The 21,647-nt window shown below is 46.9% G+C and overlaps 2 protein-coding genes across 5 annotated transcripts in view; both read left to right on the forward strand.

Moving 5' to 3' along the window:
• The window catches only part of LOC135199546 (condensin complex subunit 3-like), a gene marked incomplete in the record, with an annotated part of 128,533 nt that extends 117,599 nt beyond the window's left edge, over window positions 1–10,934 (forward strand). The window contains 1 exon segment of the mRNA XM_064227701.1: window positions 10,017–10,934. Within this exon segment, the coding sequence (XP_064083771.1) occupies window positions 10,017–10,095 (79 nt within the window).
• Window positions 10,935–12,452: 1,518 nt separating this feature from the next.
• LOC135199547 (GATOR2 complex protein WDR24-like) overlaps window positions 12,453–21,647 on the forward strand; it is a 47,901-nt gene continuing 38,706 nt past the window's right edge. Inside the window, exon 1 of one of the 4 annotated variants that reach the window (XM_064227702.1) lies at window positions 12,453–12,605. The gene's annotated coding sequence lies outside the window, so the exon portion shown is untranslated. Of the gene's footprint in view, window positions 12,606–12,844; window positions 12,868–21,647 lie in introns of those variants that run through there. The other 3 variants (XM_064227704.1, XM_064227703.1, XM_064227705.1) reach the window with 3 other exon arrangements.

The raw sequence follows: 21,647 nt of genomic DNA on the forward strand, positions 1-21,647 counted from the left end.
AAATGAAACAGAATATTAAATTGTATAAACTAACACCATAGACCAAGTGAAATAGCAAAGAGATTTGCTGCGATAGGTAGGATGTTAATAAAACTGGCATAATGGAAAATATTCATATGACACAAGGACAATACTATATTGATGTTGCAAGGAGACACTGACCTCCCTACAGCTATTGCCTGATATTTAAGATCCTCCAAGGACTTAAGGTAAAGCTTTGGAAAACCCAGTGCGACTGCCGACCAGTATATTTCTTCAGATCATCAAAGTTCATATATTTGAAGAAATTTACAGAAGTTGTTATAGCCCGAATAGCACGCGCTTTGGGAAAGGACCCTGGGCTGACTTCCTTGGTAAAATACAAAAACTGCTGCGTAATGCCCTTTAGGGATATGGTACCACCACCGCCCACATGAAAAGGTAGGGGGGGGGGGGGGCCACTTGCGGTAAAAGGTAAGAGTGGCTTCAGATAAATAGTCCTTAGGGGTTTTAACAGTACATAAAGATGGATGTTGCGGAAGCGGAACAACCTTCCAAGGGATCGCCTTACCAAAGGGTTCTCATTCTTAGCCATAAAATAATTATTTGGTGAAAGCAACACGTAACCCGAGGGAAGGAATTCTATATGCCCTTGGCCACTAGATAAAGATGACATCTCCGATGTTCTGGCACCTGAAGCCAGACTTAATAAAAACAGTGCCTTACGCAAAAGGGTTTGGCAATCACATTTGAAGTTGTCTGTTTTTAGAGTCTAACCTGAGACCATCGTTAAGAAACCATGACACTGATGACGGCCTTTGAATGGCCGCAGGCGTGCACAAGCCCTTGGGATTGAGGTGAAATAAGACTCAGTTAGATTTATACCAAACCCGAGAAGAAAATCTTTTTCGGAGCTGACTTAGTGGTTGTTATTGTGGCAACTGCCAAGCCTTGTTCGAATAAAGGCCTGAAGAATGTTATAGTCACGTTCATTGTCATTACTTTGACATTGATTTCCTGAGAAATGTAGGCAATTGTTTAACTGCTGAATCATACTGGCGAAGTGTAGATTCTCTTTTGTCTGACTCCAAGAACAGAATGTTCTGTGGATCAATGTCCCCTACCCTCCTACCTGCAAACTTCATGAAATCCATAAAGATAGGGTTTTGTGAAGACCTGAGGAATCGAGCACGTCACCGTTTGAACTTGTTGCGTCAGCCTCAAGCCCGGGGGAGGGTGAGGATGAAGACCTAGTTCTAGGAGAAGGAGAAACCAATTGTTCTTGGGCCAGTAAGGAGCTATGAGAGCCACCTGACCTTTGAAGGATTTCAACTTGTGCAACACCTTCAGGAGAGGGTTCACTGGAGGGAATAAATAAACCTCCCTCCACTGGTTCCAATCTATACTCATGGCGTCCGTAGCGTATGCTAGAGGGTCCATACTTTGGGCTACGTAACAAGGCAGCTTGTGGTTTGCCCCTGTAGCGAACATATCTACTTTCAGACCCGGTACTCTCCTACAAACCCTCTCGAAGGGTTCCTGGTCCAGTGACCATTCTGGCTCCAGGGGGACTGAGACCGGGGAAAATGCGTCTGCTACTATATTGTGGACTCCTGCCAGATGGGTAGCCGATAGATGCCAGGTGTTCTTGTCAGTTAGAGAAAAAATTGCTATCACCCTGTGGTTCACATGACTTGACTTGGACCACCTCTGTTTATACCATGTATCACTACTGCACTGTCGAGAGCCAATCTGATATGAGTCTCCTCCGGAGGACGGAGCTTCTTTAAGGTCAGAAACACTGCCATAGCTTCCAGGATGTTGATGTGAAGCTTTTGGAACTGAGGTGACCAAGTTCCCTGAACCTTGTCGTGCTGTGAATAACCTCCCCAACCTGATAGTGATGCGACTGTATGCATCAGTAGGGACGGGGGAGGGAACTGCAACTGTAACTCTTTGGCTATTGCCCATGGACGTAGACGTTCCTTGGGAATCAGAGGTACCCGGCCGAACTTGTCACGACACTTGGCATTGGCCTTGAACGTCAAACTCGATTGATGTCCTTGAGCTTGGCTTTCAACAGAACGTCTGTGACCGACGCAAATTGGAGCGAGCCTAGGATCGTCTCCTGATTCCTTCTCGAAGCCTTTTTGCATTTTAAGAATTGGCTTGTTACCTTGGCATCCCCTTCCCTGATGGAATGGAAAGGTTGTGTGAATCCAAGCCCCAATGGAAACCTAGCCACTGGAACTTGGATTCTGGGGCCAATCGGGACTTGGTCCTGTTGATCTTGAACCCTATATATTCCAGGAAAGATATGACCCCGTCCATGGCTTTCCTAAACTTGTCTTTGACCATCTCCCAGATTAGCCAGTCGTTTAGGTAACCGCCACTACCAATAAAACCTGAGACCTTAGCTCCTGCACCACTACCTCCGCCAGTTCCGTGAAAACCTTGGGGCTATATTCAGCCCAAAGGGCATCACCTTGAAGGAATAAGCTTCTTTTACTAGTTTGAAGCCCAGGAATGGATGGGAGTGCTGAGCCGTCGGGACATGATAATAGGCGTCTGTAAGACCTATAGAGGTGGTGACGCCCCCACGGGGAAGTAAGGCCCTTACCTGAGAGATGGTCAGCCTTTAGAACTTGTCGCAAGGAATGTACAAGTTTAAACGGGACAAGTCTAAGATCACCCTCCTTTGGTCGGTCCCTTTCTTGGGACACTGAATAGACGACTTTGAAATTTTAAGTTCTTTGTCCTGGAGACTGCTCCCTTCTGGAGAAGGTCCCTGGGGTAATCCATCAACCCTTGGGTTGGATGCTGATAGATAGATACTATGTTTTCCGCCCAGCTGCTGAACTCCCAACGATGTTAAAAGAGATACAGCCTGCCTCCTATTTGAGGAACTTCATTGAGATGATGAGGGTCTGGTTCCTTTCCTGACCATACACCTCTAGCTCGCCCTTGGGCTCCGGTTCCTCCACTCTGACGAAAGGGGGAACCTGTTGGCTAGCCGACGGCGAAAGGGAGACAAATTGAGGCTGTTGCCGAGGCTGTCTTAGAAGATGAAGGTTGGGGAACTTGCTGAATTAGTACAGCTTATAGCACAGGGTGCTGTTGCGGAACTTGGAAAGGTTGGTACCTTCTTTGACTTTTCCTAGTCCTAAAACTGGAGGAAGAAGACTCTTAATATCCTTTTGAAAGGGATGCCCCAACGCAATCTGATGCTTGATTAAAATGTGATGCCTCATTCTGAACCTCGTTTACTGCCGAAGCTGGAAGAGATCTGCACCCTAGATTGAGGAAGCCAGAAGCTGTTGGGTTCGTGCCTGATCGTAGCCTCGGATAGAACATGCTTCTTGCCATTTCTCTTAGTAACCGCAAAGCCGTACGAGGCACATTGCATGCTTAAAAGTAACTACTCCGCAATGACCTTATACAGCGTTCATGAGCATACTCCAGAACCGCCGTCTCCGTCATCACTAGAGAGTTAAGAGACCTTGCAAGACGTGTCCTAGCATCAAATCCGGCTTGGATCAGTGCGTCTGACAGAGGCGCTCACTAAACAAGTTGATTGCACAGTTTGGCTTAAGCTTGCCTGCCGAGAATGTAGCCAGCAAACTTCCCACAAACTCTCTCTACCTTGGGGGTAGCAATGATGTGGAATCTGTCTCGCTAAGCTGGGGCTCTTCCCGAGTCACTGCCTGAAGGGTAAATCCTGCTACCTTTGATGTAAAAGGTAAGGAGTTCCCGTCATGTTGTTACCTTAGTATTTGAGCAGATCCACTTCTAGGCTCCATATCTATACTTGATGAGCCTGATTGCTAGAAAGGATAACAGTCCCCTTGGAGACCTTGTCCTTTCTAATCGAAGCTGCCTCCATAAGCCTAACATAAGCTATAAATGGTGGCCATAACCTTTCGGGAAATAACTAGAAATCCTCGAGTCTATGTGTACCACAACCTTCTACAGTCAACATCCCGCTGACAAACGGAGCGAAGTTCACTACCCTCCAAAAATCACCAGGGTGGAACGGAGGGAACTTGGACCCGTCAGGCATGCTCTGACCTTGCACCAAATTACTAGGAGGTGCCGGAAACAATGCCGACTCCTGTCTGAGACCTGCAATCAGGGAGTCCTGTGCACGTAAACGTTTAAAAACACCCTTTCAAACCTTGCTGCGACTGAACTGACTAAGCTAGCAAGACTACTGGCCTGATTTAAAATATTCGTGTTGAACAGGTCTTTGCCGACTAAAGGGGAACCTTCCAGCGCTCCCTACGGTACCTTATGAGGTATCCGACCTCTAGACGTTGCAGGGATGGGACTTGAGGGGCAATGGGAAGAGTTCTCTCCTTGAGGCCTTGGATCTCATCCTAGGTAATATGTGTATGAACCTCTGGAACCTGCCCAGGCCTTGGCTTTGCGTCTGATTGGCTTTTAAGCAAGGTTTTACCCGAAGGTTTTCTCTTTAATCTAGGAATCACAGAGAAGGAATGCGACCTGGGAGGGGGCAAACCTCCTGTGAAACCCATGAAGGAATTTGGAGTAAAGGGAGAGGAAGAATCAGTCACTCGAGGAAAGACCCCGGTGACCAACTAGGCTAGCCTCATTAACACTGTTACCTGTAACCATATCTAGTGTAATGGGCAAATCCTCACTAGTTCAAGTGAGACTTCTTCCAAACCAAGGTCTGGCAATTCTGCCTCTTGCTGTTCCATAACTGAATCTTGAATTTATTTGATAATTGGTGCTGCGACTTTTGGGTCAACGTTTTATTTCATTTTTTTTTTTTAACACTAATCCAAGTAGTGTAATATAATTCCATCACAATATGTATAGAACAAGCAGTGCGGTAACTTATCGAACAGGTAACCTGTTGTACAAGTCGTAGCAGGCAAAGCCGTTTACGTGATGCCAGACTACGGAACCGGTAAGCAATACTGCGCACGGGGCATGGTTCCGGCAAACATCATGGTTGCACAGATCCTGTAGATCGGCAACCAGACACTGAGTGGCCTGTAAGTGCAATAATATATGAGAACAATTGCACAAACTTATAGGATTATTATGATAATAATGTCATATGCCGGAGCATGCCGAACTGAAATAATATATATATAAAAAATATATATGTATATATATATTCATATATTTATGTCCCGGGGACTATAATAATTAAAACCACCCGGAGCTGTATGACCCGGAGTGGGGGGTACACGAAGTAACCCGGGACGGCCACATGAACTCGCAAGTTCCGTGGCAAAAGAAAGGAAAATAATATATATATAAAAAATATATATATGTATATATATATTCATATATTTACGTCCCGGGGACTATAATAATTAAAACCACCCGGAGCTGTATGACCCGGAGTGGGGGGTACACGAAGTAACCCGGGACGGCCACATGAACTCGCAAGTTCCGTGGCAAAAAAGAAAAGAAAATAAAAGGGAGAAATAAAATAACAAATATAATATCTCCGCCTACGGAAGAGAAACTTCCGTAAACATAGCCCTCAACGACTACCGGAGAGGCCTGAATCTAAATCCGCCTTATGCGGAGAGGGAATGTTTTAGGCGGATGGATTTAAGCTCCGGAAGCTGAAAGAAGCAGAGCGCAACAACTCCACGGAAGCCGAGGCTGAATACGCAAAGCAATCAACAACTCCGGAGGCGGTCGGCTGAGAAGCAACACCCACCAACCTAAGGTCCTGGAGGACCCTCTACACCCCCCCCCTCTGCTGATGGGAACGGCTGTCAGCGACAACCGAGGCGAGAGGAGCACCCAACTACTGGGGGCCCCACGTGAGGGGGAGGGAAGGAGGGCTGATGGGGTGACGATCACGTGATCAGCGTATCCTCGCAAATAAAAGATTACGAGGAAAACGCAGGCATAGCCTATGTAGGCTAACCGACCTAACATCCAAAATATACATAGACAAAATAAAATCAATTACTTAAAGCTAAAAGAAAATCATGCTTTAACACGGGGGAAATGAAAATAAACTGTCGTAAAATATAAAACCGCAATGAAGGCCACTCGATAACAGTGGGCGCAAAAGGGGAAAAACTACTTGCTTACTGACAAAACGATAAGAAACGGCAAGCTGACGAAAAGAAAAAAGGGAAAATTCTTGAATGAAATAGGACGGTGGATAAACGGCGAAGCACGAAACAAAGAAACGTGCTCGAAAGAAGACCCCCGTGAAAAACGTGAAAATAATGAAAATAACAAAACATAAATGGAAATCGGATCGACTAAAAACTGCCACCCAAGAATAAATAAATAAATATATACATACATATATATATATACATATATATATACATATATACATACATACATGTACTGAAATATCACATGTTACAAGCAGAGAGGAAGACTACTCGAAGTCGGTACAATTCAAGCGTAAATCGGTATAATTCAAGGGTAAGCCGTAAAGGCGACTTGCCGCCCGCCCCCTATTTAAAAGTGACGCCTAATAAAATCCTAAATAAAGGCAAAACGATAGGCAAATTCACTCCCTAAATATTGAAAAAGGGCGGAACCAGTACTTAACTTGGGTGAAGAGGTAGATGACGATCCGTAACCAGAATAAAAATAAAAGAACAAATAGTAATATTCGAACGTGTGAACACGGAATGGCTATCGAAAAGTATGTCGTCACAGCCGCCTTCAACGGGGTAGCTAGGTGTGACCTATGGGTCGGCTCCCCGTATTTAGGGTCTTTTGATGAGGAAAAGGCTAATTGGAGGGGTTGCTGTGGTAGTGTTTAACACTCGCCCCAGTTTTATACCGACACCTTTTATATAGGTGAGCGAGTCAGAGGCTTCTGACATGTCCAATTTAGCAGTTCTCTGGTATTATAGCAATATTTTACTAGAAATAGTGCTAAAGCAGACATATTTCACGGGAGCGACACGGCTGAGCCCAGAAATAAGATTTTCAATTTATCGTAGGATCTGTCCTTAATTTAAAACTGCCATGGCCTGGGGTCAGAAACAGTGGTCTGTGTGTTGCTTGAGGGTACCATTCTGGAGGAATTTTCAGCACCTGGAACCTTTTAGACGTCAATGTTTTCTGTTTAGAGGAGATAAGACTTTTCACTGGCTACTTCCAAAGTTATCGTTCCATACGTACTTTCCTCGGTATTGCATCAAGTACTTTTAGATCTTGCTGAGGACCAGCACTGTAAGGTGTTGAGATTGAAGCCCCTTCATCTCTATATCAGTCTCTCTCTGGAGTTTAGATGCGGGTCTAAACTTTATCTGAATTTACTGTAAAACCTTTTACTTAGCAGTGGTTAATAAGTAAATTTATTGTCAGCACCCTTCTTTAAGCTGGTGTAAAGGGAATGCTATTTTAGCTTTCTGCCTTAGAGCTGAGGGTGATGTTAAGGCTATGCTTTACAGTTCCCTGTAAGAATTCCAATGTAACCCCTTTGGGGGGGGGAGGGGAGGGAAGAGGAAACTTCTCTATCCTGTTGGGCATTTAAATTTAAAGGTTAAACTTAGAACATTTTTATCATCCTTTTAGAGACCTTGAACATCTTTGTCAAAGGTAAATGCTGGAAGAGGCAAAGTTAACCTTTGGTTTTGTGGTTTTAAGAAACCTAACTGTCTTTGCCAATGGTTAAGTTGAAGGCAAAGTTAACTTTTTGTTTTGTAGTTTTAGAAAACCTAGAATGTATTTCTGAAGGTTAAGCCTGGAAGAGGCAAAGTTAACCTTTTGTGTTGTGATTTTTAGAAACTTATCACGCCTTTGCCAATGGTTAAACTTGAAGGCAAAGTTAACTTTTGTTTTGTGGTTTTAGAAAACCTAGAATGTATTTCTGAAGGTTAAGCCTGGAAGAGGCAAAGTTAACCTTTAGTGTTATGATTTTTAGAAACTTTGTCAAGGAACACAAGGTCCTCTGTGACATAATGGATAGGCTAGTGCATGAAAACTAGCTCCATATCTTCTACCTTATTGAAGTTAAACATTCATGTGAGCAGCAGTTGCAACTTCATTTAGTGTTAAGTCAATTTGTCACTCCAGAATAGGATTGATGTGTCACAGTAGAAGTATAATTTGGTTTTTGCCCGATCACTACCTTAAGTACGTATACAGAATTGTGTTTGAAAACAGTAAAGCCCTTAATCCGCTACTAATAGTGGGTAGTCTTTTCCTGAACCGAAAAAAGAGCAATTCTTTAGGCTCTTTTGTTTAAATCCTGGGTTTTAATATTTTGGGGAGTGGGAAGGTACACATTTTGTATAGGAGGGTACATTTATATTGTAAAGGTATTTATTTTAAGTGACTGTCATTTTATAGGGCTTTTGGACCCAGGCACAGGGGTCCCTCATACCACTTGCATTTCATGCTGACTGAATCGAAGCGGTTTTCTCCGCAAGGCTGCTCTTTGCTGCATACGTATGAGAGCCTTGCTCCCTGAAAGGAATCCAACTTCAGGTGGTAGTAAAATCCACCAAGGATTCCAGATCAGGTGTGAAGGTTTGGGTTTTGTACAAGAAACCTTTAGCTCGAATGGCTGAGCGGAATTTTGTCTAGCTGCACTACCCAGCATCCTCCTCTTAATGTGGGAATCAGCTAAATTTAACAGTAAGTAAGATTCATCTCAAATAATATAAATTTTCATAATAAAATTTATTATTTGGATACTTAACTACTGTTAAAATAGACCCACCCAGCCTCCCCACAACTTAGTGGGCTGTCAAGGAGAATTCTTGTGGCGAGATCACAAGCTAAAAAAAACAAGTGGGCAATTCTCCCCCACATAAACCTAATCACTCCAGCTGCCCAACTCGCCCTCAGTCACACTTTTTTCTTAACAGTACGGAATATGCAGGACAATTGATCTACCTACACAGAAAAAAAAAAAAAAAACAGAAACAGAAAACAAAAAACTCTCAAAACACATGTACTTACCCACCACTCCAGATACTCCGGGCTATCCTATGCTGTCTGCTGGTCAAGGTCATAGAGATACCAACCACAACACAAAACCCAAGGACTACAACCCGACAACCAAGGACCACAACAACCGAGGAACACAACCACAACTCAACAACACAGCAAACAACCAAGGAACACAACCACAACCTCACACAACTAAAACTCAACAACACAACACCCAGAGACCACAACCCCACAACTCAACAACAAAAAAGAACGCAACAACTAAACAGGAATACACACACCCACTAACAACAAGAAATCACAACAACAACAAAGACAACAGCACAGGCACAACTCCTCTAAGCAAACAACACTAACTTAACAACAAACAAAACACAACTCAAACGAATCTCAATGCCTTCACCAGACTGCTAACACTACTATCTGTCACCAGCTCTCACCAAAACCAAAGACTGACTAAAAACTAACCAAAACACAGAACTCCAACAACTAACAGGACCAGCAGACAACCCAGAACTCTCCAACAGCCAATACAGTCGTTAACCATCCAACCTCCAATTACTCTCTCTCTCTCTCTCTCTCTCTCTCTCTCTCTCTCTCTCTCTCTCTCTCTCTCACAGACGTTGTCATATTCTCTCTCAGATGTTGTCAAATGGAACTCCATAACTCCTCCATATTCTGACAAGAGCTAAAGCATTCAAAACACACCTGGTGGAGAACAGGTAAACTAGACAGTCACCCGGGCAGCCATTCGATTTTTTTGTTTGAATGCCGACTCGCCAAATTGGCAGGAGATATAGCTAAATTTAACAGTAGGTAAGTATCCAAATAATAAATTCTATTATGAAAATTTATATTTTATGGCTGTAACACATCATAGGGCAACTAATTTTGGTTTATGAGAGAGCCCAACTTCCACAAATGGTGGACCTTCTACTTTTCCTGTGATGGACATATTTTTAAATATTAAAAACCTGTTTATGATGGGTTTGGAGACCTGATTCAGCCTGTGTTTAAGAGTAATAAATGGAAGATGTTATTGCAGTTGCATCAATAATTTATTTTTCTTAAAACTAGAATGAATTTGACAAATGCTTTTTACATTTTTCCAGCACCGAGTCGGAATCTGACACACCAGCAAAGGGTTCAACTTCGCGTCCTGTTCGTAAGAAGAGGGGAGTCAAGAAATAATGACAGTATTTTATTTGTGGAGCAAGAATGTTCAATAAATACATACTTAGAGTATTCCTTTCTTCCTTATTTTTGTATCTATGGCAAATAGTACAAAATACTGATTCTTCTATGAAGATTACCTTTTGTACTTGCAGCAGGAGGGGAAAGACAACTATTTGTGGTAAGAATTTTGAGGGTATCAGATGTAGTTTATACTGCAGTAATATTTATGCAGATTTTAGTTCATCTTCACAAAGTGTGCATACATAGTATTTAGGTTGCATAATTTCAGCCTCTTCATGTGGTCCCAGGAGACATAGAATAACTTTATTCATTGTTCTGGAGGTTAAGAATTTTAAAGTTTCACTTGCAGTTCTTAATATTTTAATGTCTACATAGTCTTTAGTTATCCATTATGAAAGCGATAGATTAAGTTGGATTTAGCTTCTGTGATTGTCTTGGAATAAAAGGGTCTGTCATGTAATTTATACACTTTCAAGGAGTTGTTATTTTAGAGGATTTCACCTGGAGTCATCTTTGAGTAGTGACCATGAAAGGAGTGTCTTTTTAAGAATGAGCTTATGCATTAAGATCCACTGTATGAACAGAAAAGAGAGGAGCTATAGAATTGTTCAAAGAATGATTTTCCTTATCATATCTGATTGGGTTTAGTTATTGGAACAAAAGGGATGCATTAGCACACACATAATCACACATTTTACATACTTTAGTAAATTTGCATGTTAATAGAGGAATTACTTTATACTTAGGACTGACTGTATTTTCTGATGTGTTGTAGTTTAATTCATACTTTTATACATATGACATGTACACAAATAAAGAAAAAAATATGTAAATGGATGTTTCCTTCAATTAGTCCTATTCTTTTCATGAGGTATGAAAATGGGAAACATACTTTTATTTCATGTATTAATACAATATCCTTTAAAATGTATACATAACCCTGGATATGCTGTACAATTGCCTGGTTTACAATTTCTTGCCCATGTGATATTTACCCACAAAAGATTTATTCAAAATTTATCGTAAAAGTTTCCTTTTGAAAAGAAACGTGAATGAAAGTAGTATACAGTAATCTTTACTGCTGTCTTTGAATCTCCTTTACAGAGCAAGCATGAGATAAGGTCATAGAAAAATTTTATGTCTATTTGTTTGCTTTGATGTTCCATAGTTTCCATTCCAGAGCTTTATGTCTCAAAAGTTCTTGAATTTTAGTTTCCTTATCCATAATTAAACTGATGCCCTGTAAGACGTGCAGTATGTAGCTTTTTAAAAAGCAAACAAAAAAGTAGTAAAAATTCACTGATAATACTCAGTAATGAATCAGTTGATATATTTGTAACTACGAGTTTCAAATAAAAAGTCTGGGGAAAAAATATGGACTCTGAAATATTACAAAATGTCAAATTCTGACTTAGCAAACGGGAAGTAACTGCTAACATTTGTAACCGGATGCTTTGAGTCTAAAGGGAGAACTAGATTTACCACGATATGGCTATGATTAACTGTTGGTAGAGGGCTGTGGTGTTGCTGAAGAGAGATGTAGCAATACCATGAGTCATAATGTTTGAATCTTGATAGCAGCACCTTGTACTCGAGTTTGCAATGTGTTTCCAAGGTAGACAACAGAGTATCTCTAAAGTTGCAGCCCTCTAGAAAGCAAGTTCTTTGCTGTCTCCTAGTTAGAAGAGAGTTAAATGCAAAATAAATTTTTATATAAATATCTCTATTTTTCCCATTGAAATGCCATTATGTACTGGATTAGTCTTTGCTTAGGATCATTTTCTATTCAGTTTTACATCAAAGATGTGGTAACTTGTAGTGTTGGGCAGCATAAAATTAATTGATTTAGAAAGGTTTACAAAACATTTAGTATACTGTGAAAGGAGATAAAAATAGAGTAAAACTCAGACTGGAGCAGCGCAGAAAGGCTAATCATTAAACAATAAATATATATAGATAAATAATAAGTAGGCTTTTGGATTTTGCAGTTACCAAGGACTTCTAAATCTAAAGTGGTTTACAAAACTGTCTAGGGTATTTTGACGAGAAAGATAATACCTAACATGATTGTGATACCTTCATAGTAAATTTACTTTATAGTACCTTGTTTATTTTGAATATATCTTTTGAGGTATAGCCATCATATAACCAGCGTCATGTTGACGGTCAAGCACTGGACAGGAACACAACAGGGTAAATTTTTTTTTTTTTATAAAGAATAAGTGGTGCACCAAATGGCTTCAGGTCTGAAGATAAAAATAAGTAAATTTGCAACATAGTGCCCATTATATTTTGAATATCTTTTGAGTTATAACCATCATATAACCAGCTTCATGTCAATGGTCAAGCACTTGACATGAACATAACAGAGAACATCCTTTTTGATAAAGAAGATATAAAATACGAAGCCTCGATGTCTTCAAAGAAAAGGGAAGAAGAAGAAGAAGTTGTCTCCTGGCAATTGTAAACAACTCGATCCGCCTCTGATGTAGTATCAAGAACAGGTGAATTATAGCGTTCTCTGTTGCGTTTTTGTGTGGTTTTTAATATTTATACGGCAAAAACATCGTTGTTTATTCATTTTATATGTTAATTAACGTACTATTTTTAACGCGAGATGAAGAAGAATGTCACAGCGTAAATTGCTGTCGGCAACTCGGCGTGATCAGCTGATCATGAAGGCGAATTATAGCCAATGACGATGAACAGTATTTTAGCTATAATTGGACAAAGTAATCTTTTATTCCAAGTGGAAATCGTAAATATGTTCGTATTTTCTTAGTTAAGTTAATAAATAGTAGTCCGCATTTGTGCCGCAATCAACCTAAATACCTACCTAATCCCGTCTCGAGTTAGGCTTAGCGTAGCCTTGGGTATGGCTACTTACCCGTTGGCTACGATTATCCAATTTATTTTTCACGTTTCAGGTTATTTAGCTATTTAGAACTGACAGGTACTCTGTAGGACGACGGGATTAGGGTCTAACACCACTTAGAGGGGGTCCAGGATGGTCAATGCCCCTCCCCCAGCCAGTTCCCATCATTCTACACTTTCCCCTGAGTAGGATGGCATGGTCTGGTAATTAGGGTAAAAAACCGCATGGTACAGGGGTGGATCATGTACGACCAATGTGTACAACCCCAAGAAAAGTACATTATAACGCGTCCTGACACCGGAGTAGAGGTCTTTAGCTCCGTTTCTCACCAATAACAAGTCGCGTCTGATGCCCATCTCCGATGTCAGGACGCGTTATAATGTACTTTTTTGGGGGTTGTACACATTGATCGTATATGGTCCACCCCTGTACCATGCGGTTTTTTACCCTAGTAGTACAGTTTATACTCGTGTAACATGTGATCTCGCATAGCTATCAAGCGACCCCCAAATTTTCATCCTAAAACAATGATTTGATCATGTAACATGCGAGTTCAATTTTTGAGACCAAATTACAATAGGCTAATCTCTTTTCCTCCTGTTTATCAGTCCCATTTTCTAAATAGGCTAACCCCTTTTCCTCCATCTCGTTACCCATCCCATCTTCTTGTTAAGTTAAAAAGAGTAAAAGAGAAAGCAAAAAGTATTGTCAGTAATGTTATACTTGTTGTGTAAATGCATACACCCAGAAACAGCTGATTTGATATGAACTACCGAATCCGATACTACAGCGGTTTGCTTATATTTGAACCATCGTATGATAGTAAAAAATTGCTGTAGTTATGTTACAAATGACGCTAAATAGAATAGGACTGATGCAATTTTCCATTATTATGTCATCGTTCACTATGGAGAAAAGATCGGCAAGGGCATATACTGTTAAATTTAAGCTGCTAGTTGTAGTTGAAGCTGAGGAAAGAATGTTCATCTGCTAACGACAATTATCGTGCATCGGCAACATGGAAACTTCAGTATAGCACCATCAAACTCGACTGTGAACAAAATTTGAGAAAAATGTGTTTTAATCAAAACTATTTGGCATGAAAGAACACATTTTACTGTGTTCACTCCAATAAAAGATAAATATGTAAAGCTCTTAGTATTCTAAGGAAATCAAGTGAAAATATCGAACGCAATCTGTTGAATTTTTATACGTATACACAATAAACATGCCTTTAGCGCCGTCTACTAAAAAAAAAAATAACTAAATTTCGTTCACGATATGAATTCAGGTGATATTTTGACTTGAAAACACTCCGTAAAACATAAAATAACCTTGTCCCATATCAATAGAGTATCTTGAGATTCATTTACGCTAATTAGAAGTAAGAAAATCGCTCTGATTTGACTTCAACACAGCAAAATAAGCTTACCTCGCAATTGTCCTCAGCTGATTTCCAAACCAAAACATTGATTGCTATTTTTGTATTTGTTCCGACACGGCATACAAACCTTCGGTCCTTTTACAATAGGAAGGTACTAGCGGCAGCTGGATAGGTCGTAAGCTTTCGAACAAGGGGTTCGGTAGTTAACTGCTTGTCCGACAGGCGCGCGCGCGCGACTGGGAGGTAAACAAATCACTTTTGCTTTCGGCCTCACAGTGAGTGCACGTGTGTGTTCTACGCTCTCTGCCCGCTTCTCGTCGTTGGCTTTCCCTTGGTTGTATGGTTGTGTTTGTGTTTGAGTGAACATTGTAAGTACAATCATTCCTCTTTTCATCATTATTATTATAAATCTGATCAATTATGGAGTCTCCACGCCCCGCTACCCTTCGGAGATTGTGCCCGGGTACCGAAGGGCGTAAATGCGGTAAGTTCCGCTCCTTCCCAGAAATTGATCCCCATATTTTGTGCGCTCGGTGTCGGGGCCGCGAATGTACCCGAGCCGAGCCCTGTGAAGTATGTATGTCTTGGTCGGAGGCGCAGTGGGGCTTGTACGAAGGTAGGAAGAAGCGAAGGCCTGCAAAGGAGTCATCGGAGAGCTCTCCCGCGACTCCTTTAGTTACGGACACTTCGTCTTCTTTCCTGCCGCCCGCTCAGCTCCCACGTTTGGCGCCTTCCCCTTCGGGGGGGGGTTTCTAGGTCCTTCTCCTCACCCGATCTGTTGAGTGTGGAGGAGGGCTGGTGACAGCCGCTCGCGCGACTCTCACCAGACCAACTCTCGCTCTCGCGGCGACCAGCTGGCTACCCGGGCTGACGTGACGGTCCACGACCGGCCACGGGCTGAGGCTGGGAAGAGGTCCCCCCGTTTGCCGGCACCAGCCACGGCTGGTACCAGCGACGTGACGCGCCGTGAGGATATGCACCGGTCTCACCGTGACAGTGGAGCTCGCCGGTCGCCTGACCGTCGCTCTCACAGAGAGCGATCGGGTACGGCCACCAGCACCAGCTCTTCTGACACGCGAGACCGGGGCCGCTGTGCTCAGTCCAGCCGTTCTCCACAGCGAGACGGTTCGACCAGGCCTGCAGCTCGATCGCCACCGCGGGTTGACGATCGCCTGCAGTCTTCCAAGCCCGCTGGTTCTGCCAGCGAGCGAGGAGGGAGCGTCAGGTCTGCCTCTCCCATACCTTCAACCTCCTCGGGTTACACCGGGAGGAGCGAGGTAGTGAGGAGTGATCGTGAGGGGTGCGCCCCTCAGGATCCCACCACGATGCCCTACGTACCAGGCACGGTTCTCGGACCGGCCAGGTCGTATGCGCAAGTGGCTGGAGGAGACGGAGAGGGGTCTGTCGCTGTTCCCCCCCTCGAGGGGGGAGGATCTCGGGAGCTGCTCCTGTTCGAGGGACTGGACGGTCCTACTCCGCAGGATGCAGTCACTCCTGAGATTCAGAGGAACTTTGCCGAGGTAATTGCGCTGATTCGTCAGCACAACGACCTTGGAGAAGGATCGCCGCTCCCACCTTCCGAGCCCACGTCCCGGCTCGAGTCGTTCTGGGGCCCGAAGAGGGAACCCAGACCGACGGTGGGTTTGCCGCGGTTGGAGCTTGCCGACTCAGTGCTGGACCAGGTAGAATCTCTTGTCTCCGGACAAGACGGTTCTCTCAAGTCTGGCAGGTCGAGCAAGCTGCTTCCACCTCCTCTACTGCGACAGCGGCGTTTCTACGTGCCGTCTGAGGACCCGATGCCGCCCAAACAGGTGAACCCGGAGTTAGCCAGGCTAACGCCGGGTGTGTCTCTGCAGCAGCTCCTGTCAGAGAACCTATGGCTCTCGCAGCAAGAGGCACTCGGCCTGGAATCCACTGCCATGGCAGCTTTCCAGGCCGTCTTCTGGATAGATCTGTGGTCCCTCACAGTATCTAAGGTCGCAGCCAACTCCGGGGGAATTTCTCCCGAAGATGACTCGGCCTTTAGGAGACTTTGCCAGTCTGGGGGAAGAGCCATCTCCTTCCTTGCCCACTAGACGGTAAACCTGTGGGCCAACCTGGTTCTCCGACGTAGGGACGCTGTCCTTACTCGAGTTTCCAGGGCGGCTGGGCGTGAAGCGGCATTGGGACTTCGCAATGGACCGTTACGGAGTTCCACGTCTCTCTTCCCAGGAGAGATGGTGGACGCTGCGGTGGACAGACGGCACACTGACGACAGTGACCGTCTGGTACACCAGGCAGTTTCAAAGGCTTCTGGGCAGCCTCGAACTGCGGCCAAGCCAAAGAGCTCGGCTAGCGCTTCCACGGTGGCTAAGACGGTAGTCGCGTCGAAGCCCCGTGGAAAGACTCTGTCTTCTTCGACTTCTGCAAAGGGGAGCCGTAACCAGCCCTCCTTCTCGCGAGGAGGCTCTGGGAAGAAAGGGGGGAAACGCTAGGGACGGCGTTCCCCCTCACCTGCTGCCGGAAGTGGGGTGGTGCCTGGCGAGCCATTGGGCAACTTGGCAGCGCTACGGCGCCGAGACCTGGATTGTAGATGTCCTTCGGGAGGGATATCTATTACCCTTCGAATCTCGGCCACCCCTCACCTCCAACCAGGTCCAACAGCAGTCGTACGTTCCAGGATCATCGAAGGACGTAGTATTGAGACAGGAGATCAAGACCATGCTGAGCAAACGAGCTGTAGAAATTGTCACGGATCAGTCACCAGGCTTCTACAGTCGACTCTTCCTGGTGGAAAAGTCTACGGGGGGCTGGCGCCCAGTGATAGATCTCTCTCCCTTGAATCGGTTTGTTCGCCAGACCCGGTTCACGATGGAGACGGCACGCTCCGTGCTCGACTTCATCAGGGAGAACGATTTCATGCTTTCAGTGGACTTGAAGGATGCGTATTTCCAATTACCCATTCATCAGTCCTCCAGAAAGTACCTCCGCTTCATCCTCGACGGGACGGTGTACCAATTCAGGGCACTTTGCTTCGCTCTCTCAACCGCCCCACAGGTGTTCACGCGAGTGTTCACTCTGGTGTCTGCCTGGGCCCATTCGCACGGGATACGTCTGATGAGGTATCTCGACGATTGGTTAGTCCTGGCGAGCTCCCGCTCGCAATTGCTACAGGACAGGGATCGACTACTCGAGTTCTGTCGCGATCTGGGGATCGTTGTGAACTTCGAGAAGTCCGATCTCGAGCCCAAGTAGAGGATGAAGTACCTGGGTATGCTGATCGACACGGTAGCAGGGCGAGTCTTCCCCGCAGACTCGCGGATCAGCAGATTCAGGGAGGCAGCCAACCAGTTCCTGTCTCGGCAGGAACAGGTAGCTCAGCGATGGCAAGTCGTGATCGGACACCTGTCGTCACTCGAGAAGTTAGTCCCTCACGGGCGTCTTCACCTGCGGTCTCTCCAGTGGAGACTAAAGGAGAGTTGGTCACAGGCGACGGATCCCCCAAGCTTTCCAGTGTCACTGACACCGGAGGTGAGGCAGGACCTAGCCTGGTGGCTGGACGACAGGAACCTCTTAAGAGGAGTGCCTCTGCGCACTCCCCCCCCGGACATGCAGCTGTTCTCAGACGCATCGAAACCCGAGGGATTGGGGGCTCCACACCTGGAGGAGTTGCTGACTTCAGGAGTGTGGGACGAGAACGACAAGCACCTTCACATCAATGTACTGGAACTCAAGGCAGCGTTTCTCGCTCTCCAAGAGTTTGTTCCGACACGGCATACAAACCTTCGGTCCTTTTACAATAGGAAGGTACTAGCGGCAGCTGGATAGGTCGTAAGCTTTCGAACAAGGGGTTCGGTAGTTAACTGCTTGTCCGACAGGCGCGCGCGCGACTGGGAGGTAAACAAATCACTTTTGCTTTCAGCCTCACAGTCGAGTAGATGGTGTGTGTTCGACGCTCTCCTGCCCGCTTCTTCGTCGTTTGCTTTCCCTTGAGTATATGGTTGTGTTTGTGTTGAGTAATCATTGTAAGTACAATCATTTCCTCTTTCTTTCATCAATTGAATTAATCTGATCATTTATGGAGTCTCCACGCCCCGCTACCCTCCGGAACCCTCCGGAGATTGTGCCCTGGTACCGAAGGGCGTAAATGCGGTAAGTTCCGCTTCTTTCCAGAAATTGATCCCCATATTTTGTGCGCTCGGTGTCGGGGCCGCGAATGTACCCGAGCCGAGCCCTGTGAAGTTTGTATGTCTTGGTCGGAGGCGCAGTGGGGCTTGTACGAAGGTAGGAAGAAGCGAAGGCCTGCAAAGGAGTCGTCTCGGAAAGCTCTCCCGCGACTCCTTTGGTTACGGACACTTCGTCTTCTTTCCTGCCGCCCGCTCAGCTCCCACGTTTGGCGCCTTCTCCTTCGGGGGGGGGGGGGGTGGGGGGGGGGGGGGGGGTTTCTAGGTCCTTCTCCTCACCCGATCTGTCGAGTGTGGAGGAGGGCGCGAGATACCCCGACGTTGAGTTGTACTCTGGGTCCTCTATCCGTCGTCTACATCGCACGACGGGTAGAGGATCCTGCTAATCACCTGACCCTTGCTTCCTCAGGTGCTGTTGCCGCGAAGGACGACTCGGACAGGTGTGGCATCGTTGGGTCTGCAGGGCGTGCCGAGTGTCCAGGGGCTGCTCTACCATCTCGCTGGCTCTGTGGCGGTCACGCATGCTACGGTGACGACCACTACCACGACCCTGTCAACTCCTGGCTATGCTTCACCTCCTCACCTGGTGTACACCCCGCACGCAGTCTCTGTTACACCAACTACATCGGTGCAGGGGCCAGTCGCCGTACCACGGGGGAGTGTGATGCTGCCGCCTGGGTTTGCCGTGCTGCCTCGACCGACTTCGTGTGCCCGAAGAGCTCGCCCCTGGACCTCCCACCAGTACCTAGGATGTCTGTGCCGCTGGTCGTCCACCTAGTCTGCCTGTACAGCCTGCCGTACCTGCCGTACCTGCCCAGCCGCTGTTTACGGACGTGATGTTGCCGACCACTGCTGCCGTTCCTGTATCTGTTCCTGCCGTCTCCACTGCTGTTCCTGTGATGCCTGCACTTGCTGACGTTGTTCCTGTTCGTGGCACCGCTGTTCCCGATGCCGATCTGTTCGGACAGGTGCGTCCGGGCCCTGTTGCTTTCGGCAACAGCAGCCCCGGCTCCGCCCTGGATGACAGATTGACATCGGTCCTGGGAAGCTGACGAAGAAGAAGAGGAAGAGGAGGAAGGTGTCGTCGTCGTCTTCATCGTCTTCTTCGTCGTCGTCGTCGTCTGCCGCCTCTTCCCCTTCATCTTCTAAGGCTCCACAGCCTAAGAAGAAGAAGGTCGCCTCCTCCCCCCCTAAGAAGTCTCCTTCGGGAGCTTCTAAGGGCCCGTCTCGCTCCGGTGAGACGGGGGGTTCTTCCGCTGGTCACCCTGCTCCATTCGGGGGCAGGAACCCGTCTCTTCTTACCGTAAGGAAAAAGAAGACTAACACCGGCACTTCCTCGCCTGCTGTTAGTGGTTTCGACCACGGCAGCAGGATCCGTCTCGGCCTCTCGTTCGCGAGAGGTACCGAGTGTACGGTCGCCTACCAGCGACCGTGCAGCTAGGAACCAGACCTCTGAGCCAGCTCAGCGTCAGGTTCACGGCACGGAGCGGAAGACTGGTGACAGCCGCTCACGCGACTCTCACCAGACCAGCTCTCGCTCTCGCGGCGATCAGCTGGCTACCCGGGCTGACGTGACGGTCCACGACCGGCCACTGGCTGAGGCTGGGAAGAGGTCCCCCCGTTCGCCGGCACCAGCCACGGCTGGTACCAGCCGACGTCACGCGACCGTGAGGATACGCACCAGTCCCTCACACCGTGACAGTGGAGCTCGCCGTCTGACCGTCACTCTCACAGAGAGCGATCGGGTTTGGACGGCGGACCAGCAACCAGCTTCTCTTGACACACGAGACCGGGGCCGCTGTCCTCAGTCCAGCTGTTCTCCACAGCAAGATGGCTCGACCAGGCTTGCAGCTCGATCGCCACCGCGGGTTGACGATCGCCTGCAGTCCTCCAAGCCCACGGTTCTGCCAGCGAGGGGCGAGGAGGGAGCGTCCAGGTACTGCCTCTCCCATACCTTCAACTCCTCGGGTTACACCGGGAGGAGCGAGGTAGTGAGGAGTGATTCGTGAGGGGTGCGCCCCTCAGGATCCCACCACGACGTCCTACGTACCAGGCACGGTTCTCGGACCGGCCAGTCGTATGCACAAGTGGCTGGAGGAGACCGGGAGGGGTCTGTCGCTGTTCCCCCCCTCGAGGGGGGAGGATCTCGGGAGCTGCTCCTGTTCGAGGGACTGGATGGTCCTACTCCACAGGTTATGCAGTCACTCCTGAGATTCAGAGGAACTTTGCGAGGTAATTGCGCTGATTCGTCAGCACAACGACCTCGGGGAAGGATCAGCCACTCCCACCATCCGAGCCCACGTCCCGGCTCGAGTCGTTCTGGGGCCCGCAAGAGGAAACCCAGACCGACGGTGGGTTTGCCGCATTCTGAGCTTGCCGACTCAGTGCTGGACCAGGTAGAATCTCTTGTCTCCGGCAAAGACGGTTCTCTCAAGTCTGGCAGGTCGAGCAAGCCTGCTTCCACCTCCTCTGCTGCGAACAGCGGCGTTTCTACGTGCCATCTGAGGACCCAATGCCGCCCAAACAGGTGAACCCGGAGTTAGCCAGGCTAACGCCGGGTGTGTCCTCTGCAGCAGCTCCTGTCCGAGAACCTATGGTTCTCGCAGCAAGAGGCACTCGGCCTGGAATCCATTGCCATGGCAGCTTTCCAGGCCGTCTCCTGGATAGATCTGTGGTCCCTCACAGTATCTAAGGTCGCAGCCAACTCCGGGGGAATTTCTCCCGAAGATGACTCGGCCTTTAGGAGACTTTGCCAGTCTGGGGGAAGAGCCATCTCCTTCCTTGCCCACCAGACGGTAAACCTGTGGGCCAACCTGGTTCTCCGACGTAGGGACGCTGTCCTTTACTCGAGTTTCCAGGGCGGCTGGGCGTGAAGCGGCATTGGGACTCCGCAACGGACCTTTACGGAGTTCCACGGTCTCTCTTCCCAGGAGAGATGGGGTGGACGCTGCGGTGGACAGACGGCGCACTGACGACAGTGACCGTCTGGTTCACCAGCAGTTTTCGAAGGCTTCTGGGCAGCCTCGAACTGCGGCCAAGCCAAAGAGCTCGGCTAGCGCTTCCACGGTGGCTAAGACGGTAGTCGCGTCAAAGCCCCGTGGAAAGACTCTGTCTTCTTCGACTT

This window comes from Macrobrachium nipponense, chromosome 25 (genome assembly GCF_015104395.2).
Source record: "Macrobrachium nipponense isolate FS-2020 chromosome 25, ASM1510439v2, whole genome shotgun sequence".
NCBI lineage: Eukaryota > Metazoa > Arthropoda > Malacostraca > Decapoda > Palaemonidae > Macrobrachium > Macrobrachium nipponense.